Here is a 9440-nt window from a genome sequence, read left to right on the forward strand (position 1 = left end):
AATGATACAATGATCGGGGACTATTTTCAGCAGTGCATTAATAATTATTTGGTGCTTTGGTCATGTACTGACTTAAAATATTGACCTAAAAACTCACTTAAATGTGGGGTATGTCATTTTGGAGAAACCAGCTCGAGTGCGCTAGAATTTGAAAGTACACAACCGTGTGCACATGACCAATGAGGGCACGAGATAAGTTTGTGCACAGATGGAAGGCTGACAGGCAGGTAGGCCATCCAGTTATTTTAGCCGGGCCGGCTCAGATGATTGGTCGTGCTTTTTACAGCGCCACAGCTTCCACAGATGACATTTTTGTATGTATTTATTGTCAAAGCATTTAATATATTCATTGCTATCGGGATGTTAAGAGCATTCCATGGAATATAACAAAAAGTGTTTCTGAAGTGAATTACATACCCCACCTTTAAAATAAACCACAGTTCCCTAGTTCAGGGTAATAGAGGAACATGCATCGGTTGAGTAATTAATCTGTGTCATTAGTGTTCAAAAGAATGGCAATACCACGCTGTCAGTCTAACATTTACGTCCAGATTGAAATATTTTAACATTTACTTTATGGTGGTTACCTGCAAACATGACTTCCCATGCTTCACTTTGCATGTAGTGCTTATAAGCAATTGTTAGCATGTTAACACTTTATTATGATGGCAAAAACAAACATGGTGAACATTATACCGGCTAAACTTAAGCACGTTAACACTGCTGCTGTAAGCTAACATTAGCATTTAGCAAAAAACAATATGCTTGAATAATAAGCTATATTAGGCTTTTGCTATTTAAGCAACACTTGTTGACAAAAAACAATAAATGCAAAATGATCAGCCTCCTTCTTTAAAGCATCTTTTAGCTTGCATTGTTCGGTCTTTCTTCTCTGTTCTGTATTTTAAGCTAATAGCCAGTCTGTCATTAATGCTTAAAACGTACTCTTAGCTGCAATATGAATAAACCACTATGGAAACACTCAGGGAGTTAACTCCATCAACTTGAATTTTCTGTTAATAATTCAAGAAGATTCTGCTCTGATCTACAGGAATGGATACTTACTGAATATCAGTATTTGGTGTTCCCCACAGCTGTGTTTTGGATAAAGTTTGAGTGAAGTATGAACATCCGGCGGGCTCTTCCTCCTGAGTCTTTTAGCTTCCACTTCGGTATCAGTCTGCTCCCAATTTCTTGGTACACCTTTCATAACAGTCCATGAAAGGCTCTCTAACTTTGGGTGCATATCGAAAAACCCTTCATCAAGTCAGATTTAAAGGTCCCCTATTATCCTTTTTTTCATCAATATATTATAGGTCTCTGAAGTGTTTGGCTCCAAACACCAAACAGATCATTGCAGCATCCCATAATCCCCTCTGTTTCAGCCCTGTTTCAAAAGTGCTGATTCTCTGTCTGTTACTTTAGATGAAAATAAGGAGCCCCTCCCCACGCCCCTCTGAGAGATATTTGGTTACAAAGAACACAATGGTGCTCTAGGAGGAGATTCCTAGTTGGTGATTGGCTAATGGTTACACAAGCCAAAAAATCGTTATGACATCATAAAGTGGCCAAAATCTGATCAGCTCATTTCCAGACAGGTTTTTATATAAATGGATCAGGACAAAAAGAGAGAGAATCTTTGTTCCTGAAACTTTCAGAATCTCTTTACACAGAGGGGACACATGTTGATGTATAAGAGACATGAACAGGTGGATTTTGCATAATAGGTGACCTTTAAGACTCAGTTAATGTATAGGCCGTCCATCTTTCAGCTGTCATCGTCGATGTGGTGATGACTCGGCAGGAAGGGTCTTCTAAAAGCCGGGATCTCGTTTTTGTAATCATTGGCGTAAATGACAACCTTTCCAAAGTCCTCCACTCTGCTCATGGTGCTATAATCCATAGAAACCCCCGAGTCTGCCACCGCCATGTAGGTGTACCCCGGGCCTTTTGTCATCCAGGCGTGGTTTGGGTACTCAAAGCTGGTCTGTGATGAAAGTTGACCCGAATTGGAGCTCTGCGGCACGGATCCCAGGTCGGAGTGAGATTCATACGACACCGTCTTTCTGGAGGCAAAAAGCACCTCGAGGGGTAACGTCTCCTCCAGAACGTCATCCAGTTCGTCTATGTTTTGGTTTTTCGCACTCAGGGTAACGTAGGTGTCCTGGGACTCCAGTAGGTAGGACTGGGAGCAGGGAACTTGGTTCTGGTTGAGCGCCCTTATGCGGTCCATCAGCCAGAGGTTGTGTGGTGTCGCTATCCTTTGCTCTGACCGAACTGGATCACCTCTGTCTAACAACTGTCTTTCGTCCGGCTCCGTCTTTACGTCGTCGTCTTCTTTTCTGACTGAGGGCAAAGCTCTGAAGGCTTTGGGTGGCAGAGGCGGGAAGGGCAGTGATGGTCGTGGGCTGAGTTCAGACAGGACTTCCAGAGGAGAAGGGCATTCCTCTGAGTAGAAGAAAGCTGGAGTCAACCTTATGCCTCTGTTGGTCTGCCCTAACCACTCCTGTACAAAAACAACAATGAAGTGATTAGGAAAACTCAGAGAGAAAGGTCTGGCAGTTTTCAGACAAGAAGAAAGTACTATCCCAAATATTCCCAAGATGCTACAACAAAACATGACGCAATGCAAGCTGTGGCAATGGTATGAAAAGGTATGGTATGGAAATGGTCTCCTAAGTGGTGTGGTCTAAAGTATTTATATTGTCTTTTGCTTATAAAATACATTTATAAAGCTGACATTCATTTGAAAAATAAGTTAGCTACTGTAGGGCATTTTTTGAAATGTAACAGTTTTTAGGACACAGTTTGGTTAGATTCATAACGTCAACAAACCAACAGTTTCTCTTGCGACTGTGTTGCTGTGACAGAGATAGATCTTGAATAAGGTCAATTCTTTCCTTATATATCATTCTAGAAAAGTACATTCTAATGCAAGAATGTTGGAAGGTATGTGTCTTCTGGAAAATGGGTCCAATATAAACTTTGGGGACCATTGGGCGCAAGAATCCGTCATAATCTTGGTTCACATTTGCATCTAAGATTGACTGAATAGAGAATGGACACTAGTCTCCTAAAGGGGCGGCGCAGTGGCAAAACCACGTGACACAGATACAGAAAACTGACTCTCGCTATCTCCCTTTTCTAGACTTTCTCTGGTAACAGGTTGGCATTGTGGTATTGAGGGAAATGTCTCGACGACCGTTGGATGGACTGGCATGGCAATCAGTACTTTCTAATGTTTCTGGTTCTTTAATTTATTACTAAACAAGGTTTGCGAACAACATTTTCCCAACTTAACTTGCTAGCATTTGAATTGTAAGCATGCTGACGGTAGCATTTAGCATACAGCAGCCTTAATGGAAGTGCAGCCTCACAGAGCTGCTACCATGGGTGTAAACTTGTATTGTTCTTACCTGAAAGTCCCCTCCATAAACACTGAAAAGGCCTTTGAACTTGCTGTCAGGAGTTGGAATAGTCGGCCAAACCTTCTTGACGACAAACCTGAAACGAGCACATAAGCAAAACACTATTATTCTACATGTCTTTTTGAGATAATCGTTACTTTAGGATGCAACCAATTTCTCTGTAGCTTGTATATAAGCCTTGTGTTGCTGGTTATCTGACCTTCGATGGGACAGGAGCATGGTGAGAGACAGCACAATGAGGATGAAGGAGATGATGATAGTCAGCGACATGATGAGGAGGTCGAGTTCTGGAGGAGGAACAACAGTCATTGCTTTGGGAACAAACTAAGCAAGAACAATAAAACCAATGCGTAAGGGAAATGTCTATGTACAGCCAAAATACCTCCATGAGTATCTGACACATTTCTTTATTGCTCACCTGCCGGCACTGTTTCCATGAACACCGGGTCGCTCCAGGCGCTCCAGTAGCCGTTGTAGCTAATCCCGTCGAGCTTCACTCTGACTCTTATCTTGTACATTCGGCCCGGCTGCAGGCTTCTCAGGATCAACTCTGAGCTGGCTGCAACCACCTCAACCTGGAGAACATTCCTCAATTCATCAATACAGGTCTTTATGTGCACCTAGCAGACAATAAAACCTGCTGCTAAAAGTTGTATTCAACCTTTATATATCCATGTAGACTGGTCCCCTTTTTACTGGGGTAAGGTTTGTTTTAGAGCAGGGGTGTCAAACTCAATTTCATCACGGGCCACATTAACATTATGGTTGCACTCAAAGGGCCGGTTGTAACTATATAAATATACATATATAAATATATAATATATATATAATGTATTTATATTACATTATTGCCTCTGAATTGGATTATTGTCGGATAGGATAATAACTTAGTAATTAACTACGTCTGAAAAGCAGAAGTCTAGGGTAAATAATTGCAAGTCTCTTCAGTGCGCATGTCACAAAACGAGATGCATTGTGGGACATGTAGTTTATGGGCAACCTGCTTCTGTAAAGTGGCATGTAACCGTATAATAAACATATTATATTCTTTGCAAGCTCTTGCGGGCCACATGAAATGAAGTCGCGGGCCAGATTTGGCCCCCGGGCCTTGAGTTTGACACCCCTGTTTTAGAGGTATCCAAATAGATTTCTGATCAAAGACCGTGGAAAAGAACATTTTACTAAAGAGGCCAATATTCGTGTCTCGTGTGAAACAAAAAGTCAAAGGTTGATATATTTGAACCTACCTATGTAGCTTAAGCTAGCGTATAAAAAAGATACCTAGTTTAAGCCAAACCATGATCTTTAACTGTCTTAACCCCATCAAGTTATTTTAGCCACAAATAATGTTCTGTTGTATTATTTCACAATGTGTTTAAAACTACGAGCGTAATCCATAAGAAAATACGTTTTCTCCAACATGTAAATGCAGTTTAGTTGTTGAGGAACTTCACTTTTAGGGTTGATAAGTATAGGGTCATATGGAGGTATAAGATAGTGATCCTACCTGCCCCATGTTGCTGCCCGCTGTAGTGTAGATGACTTCATAAATCATGCTGTCGTCCATGTACTTTAGAGCAGGAGGAACCCAGCTGAGGTTGAGCTGGAGTGGCTGAGCCGTCCTGCTCACCGTCACGTTAGCCGGAGGATCCAGAATAACTGAAGAGAGGAGGTAGATGGTTAGGGAGGAGATGAAGAGGGGTGGAGGAAAGATTATTCTTCACCAAAAGTCTGAAACACTGCGACTAGTGACTATGGAGGAAGGCCTAAAGGGACGAGCTCTCAGTTTTGACAACTTGGTGACTTTCGTGCCAGCTTAACTAGCCGAACATCTAGCAACGTTTGGAGCTAGTGCTAGCTACTTGCATGGAAAAATATAATTGGATTTTTAAAACAAAGGCTAAATTACTGATAGAAAAATATCACTCGTCCCCGGCTTGAGCTTCAATCTCAGGATCCATGTATTTCTGATCCTCTCCAGAATGGAAGTAGTCATCACATACAGAGCATCAACTAGTTCCTGAACAGTGTCCTTCACATGCTGATATCCAAGAGAGGGAGTTACACAGTCACAAGATGGAGGAATAGAAAGCAGTATTCAATGTTTACTTCAGATTAGCTCCACGTCAGAAATGATCATGCTTGTCATATGTCTCTCTCCATAGAGGCTGAATCATCATGTTAATCACATAGCTATCATATGCCTCAAACAGTCCTGATGCTCTTCTAGGTAATCATACATCCTGTCATGTACACAGCTACAGTTGGGATACCTTTGTTATCATGTGGACTCTGATATTGGAAGAGTACATTCAGTATTTTCCCAACAATTACCCTTGCTGGTTTCTCCACTCTTACTTACCAGAGCTCCAAAAGGGTTACAAATGGGCTTGTTAGGGATATTTTTCGAGGAAATTAAAATGAATGTTGATTATTATTCTTATGCAAACCTAGATTTGACGGCTTAGATTGCAGTAAAACAAACTTACAGACAAGCTCGATGAGGAGGCTGCGATTGTGGATCAGTCTTCCCTCTCGATGAACCTCGATGTCCGTTTGGACGAACATCTGGGTGTGGTTCAGATGGCAGAAGAACAGCCTCTTCCCCCCCGCTGCAGGGAGCATCTTCAGTGGGCACCTGCTGCTGTTTTCATTCCTGAGAGGGAGACAGAACAAAACCTGGGTTCAGAGAGAGCAGTTTTTTCTTGCATATGACCACTAAGCATTTGGAAGAAGCACTTTTCTGAATTGGCTAAAGTTTTATGTCTCTAGAATCAGTGGCGATTCTAGAGTCTGTGGGGGCCCTGGGCAAACATTCACTGGGGGCCCCTCGAACCAGCTTTTCATCACCACGCACAGCCGACAGACCACCCCCCCCCCCCGGAGCGGAGCAGCGCAACTGAAATGATGAGCTTTTGACGGCGCGCTATGCATGGGGACCCCTTGAGGGGGTTACCTGACATGTCGTTGCAGTAAATTAAAGGGTGTTTCATGTTGTCGTTGCTGTGGACCTTCTTAATCTACCTTCTTTTGGGGCCCCCTTCTGGTCCGGGGCCCCAAGCAGTTGCCTGTTCGCAAGGTGCGCCCCTGTCTAGAATGACAAAGTAACCCTTTATTAAATATCAACCTCCTAAAAAAATCTTTAAAAACTGTTTTCAATCCTATAATTCATTATTCAATAACCCTTGTTTATTAACCACTAGCACTACGCTGAAGTGTGTTGTTGTTTTTATGTATCTAGATTGACCAAGTGACCTTTTATTCAAAAGAATATGTTTAATTGGTAACCTATTTGCTGCAAAATAATACAAATAAAAAGAAAGTAAAAAAGACATCTTAAAAATAGGAAAAATCATTATGCCAAATGAGGTTAAAGTTTGTATGTATCTAGACTGAGATATTGACCTTTTAGAAATGGTCAAGCATGCTCAAATGAGTCTGTTTTTAATCCTTAAATTACATTTTCAATCCCTAATTTAATAACCCATATATTATGTATTGTGTAACCAATTGGTTTGCATAACAAATAAAGTAGAAACACCAGCTTGGACCTACAGTGTGATGACCATATTGGACAGCACATGGTTTGATATGATTGTGACTTACTGGTAGGTGTATGTGAAGGAGTACTGATCCAGAGAGCCGGACAGCTCCTCGTCTTCCTCCCAGAAACACGTGAAGTCCTTCCTGCTCTGAGCGAAGCACTTTGGGTTTTCTGGCTCCTCTTTCAGAAGTATAGACACTGAGGAGGTGAGAGGCAACAGATGAGCGGGAGAGAATCCAAAAGTGTGTTTACATCTCATTGTAATCATAGAAATAAAATCCACCTTTACAGTACATGTGTCTGTAAACGTTTGAATTTGACTTAAGATATGTTGTAGATATTTTTATAGCAGGCCTATTCTTTACATATTAGAAGGTTTATGTTTTGCACCAGAACAGCAAAACAAATCCCTTTCATTTGAACCCTACTTTCAAGATTTCAATGCTTTATTGTCATATATGGCAATGCAAAACTTAAGTCACAACTTGTCGATAAACTCATTTCTTATTGTACTAACACATTTTTAAAGAGTGAGATGTTATGTTGTTTTTATTCTACACAATATTCCCAATTATTCTACTTTAACAGTTGCTGTTTAATTGTTACGACAATGCAGAAAAAGTTGTTCTCTTACCTTTTTTTCCGTGATTTCGTGCACCCTGGTCGATGGAAGCTTTTCCCATGGCGCAGAAGATCATGTGAAGAGCCAGCAACCGGCTCAGGTGATCGCATATCATCCTTTTGTCTTCTCTGACAACAGAAAGACCTTCTGTTTTCCTCCACTTGCATAACTAGAAAACAACCTGCTTCTTACTCGTGTCCTGCAGCTCTCTCAGGGGGGAGGCTTGTTTTTTTGTCTAGATAGCATGGATAGCGCAGCACAGTTACGCGCCTGTTTGAGAGAGATAAGGTGTGTAGTACTGAGATGTTTACGTTCTCTAAAAGTCAGTGAAGAAAAGGGTGGAGCGAGGGAACACTTACAAAACGTTTTACTCTCCTGTTGATGTGCGGGAATCAGGCCCTCATTGATGTTGACGAGTTGTGGTTGTTGTTGTTGCTGTGGAGAGAGAGGAAGTGGGCGAGGGCGTGCGTAAAAGCGCAAACTGGAGAGAGCTGGATGGATGGATGAAGAGATTGATAAATGGATAAATTGATGGATAATAGATGGATGGATAAAAGGATGGAGAGATTGATCAATGGATGGATGGATGGATGGATGGATTGATAAATGGATAAATTGATGGATAAAAGGATGGAGAGATTAATCAATGGATGGATGGATAAATGGATATATGGATGGATACAAAAATTGAAAAAAGATTTGATGGATACCTGTATGGGTGGGATAGATGGAAAAATGTATAGATGGAGGATAAATGGTTCGATGATGGATGAGGATCTATGACTAAATTGATATATGGATGGAAAGATAGATGGAGGATAAATGGACGGACGGACGGACGGTGATGGACATGGATAGATTTAGATAGATAGATAGATAGATAGATAGATAGATCGCAGGACACATTGATTAATGAATACAAGGATGGATGGATTTATAAATGGATAACTGGATGGATGGATAATTGATGGATCAATGGAAAAATGGAAAAATGTACATATAGATGGATGATCAATGGATAAATGGATGGACAGAAGTATGGATGGATGGATGGAAGATAGATAGATAGATTAATGGATAGATAGAAGTATGGATGGATAGACAATTATATGGGAAATGGATAGATGGGTAAATGGATTGATGAATGGAGGTAAATGTAAATTAATGTTTGTGTGCACCTGTCTCCTGGTTGAAGCTGTGATGTGAGGATGTGGATCTGAACTTCTGTCTGGCCTCGAGCCAACCTAATCCCTGCATCTCCTGCAACAACAGAAACCGTAGAGCCCTCACACTGGAGAGAACCCAAACGGTTTCTTATCTACTCTCTGCACCCACATGTTTTCTTCGTTTGACCAGCATTATCAGCGCTGCAGACCCTCCTGTGTTTCTTCACCTCGTGATAGGGGGGGCGTAGCGGCCCATCCCCGTCGGTTTAAATGCAATTCAGCGCTTTTTTACATCATATGAAAGTGGGGAAGAGAGCCTGATCAAGTGTATTGACATGTAGCTACAGCTTGTGACATATTTGGACTTGTTTACATTCTAGTACACATCTTTTTAAGCCAGTTTAGTGCACATTTCACTCTAGTTTGAAAGGAATAAAGAGGAAGGAAAGGTAGTTATGTCTTAAAGACTGTGGTGGCAGGAGGAAGGAGATGAGGAAATGTGTTTAGTTGTTGAGGACAATGGCTGTGGTTTCTCTGGTTCCGCAGATAACACGTGTAAAAAAGCCTTGACCTGATGCTGGGGTTAGGAGGTTGTAAAGTACACTTAGATGCTGCCGTCATGTTGTACACTGTGTAACTGATTTGAAACTAAATATAATTATCTGCAAAGACGCTCGACG

General features: G+C 41.4%; 1 protein-coding gene across 1 annotated transcript; it reads right to left on the reverse strand.

The window, feature by feature from the left end:
- Nucleotides 1-1667: 1667 nt before the first annotated feature.
- epor (erythropoietin receptor) lies at nt 1668-7874 on the reverse strand. Its single transcript, XM_034127017.1, has 8 exons — nt 7607-7874; nt 7035-7170; nt 5918-6084; nt 4936-5087; nt 3847-4003; nt 3628-3715; nt 3417-3504; nt 1668-2506 (listed from the first exon to the last, which is right to left on the reverse strand). Exons 1-8 carry the CDS (start codon nt 7707-7709, stop codon nt 1769-1771), a joined length of 1629 nt encoding a protein of 542 aa, XP_033982908.1. The 5' UTR covers nt 7710-7874; the 3' UTR covers nt 1668-1768.
- Between the last annotated feature and the right edge of the window lie 1566 nt (nt 7875-9440).

The sequence above is a fragment of the Trematomus bernacchii genome, unplaced genomic scaffold, assembly GCF_902827165.1.
Source record: "Trematomus bernacchii unplaced genomic scaffold, fTreBer1.1, whole genome shotgun sequence".
Lineage (NCBI taxonomy): Eukaryota > Metazoa > Chordata > Actinopteri > Perciformes > Nototheniidae > Trematomus > Trematomus bernacchii.

What these genes read in the sequence shown, in the direction of transcription:
- epor (XM_034127017.1), bottom strand. Translation starts at nt 7,709, where the DNA reads ATGATATGCGATCACCTGAGCCGGTTGCTGGCTCTTCACATGATCTTC. An exon ending in CCTCCTCATCGAGCTTGTCT is followed by an intron (nt 5,088 to 5,917) that starts GTAAGTTTGTTT and finishes TCCTCTCTTCAG; the next exon opens with TTATTCTGGATCCTCCGGCT. An exon ending in TTTATGGAGGGGACTTTCAG is followed by an intron (nt 2,507 to 3,416) that starts GTAAGAACAATA and finishes GTTTTTGTACAG; the next exon opens with GAGTGGTTAGGGCAGACCAA.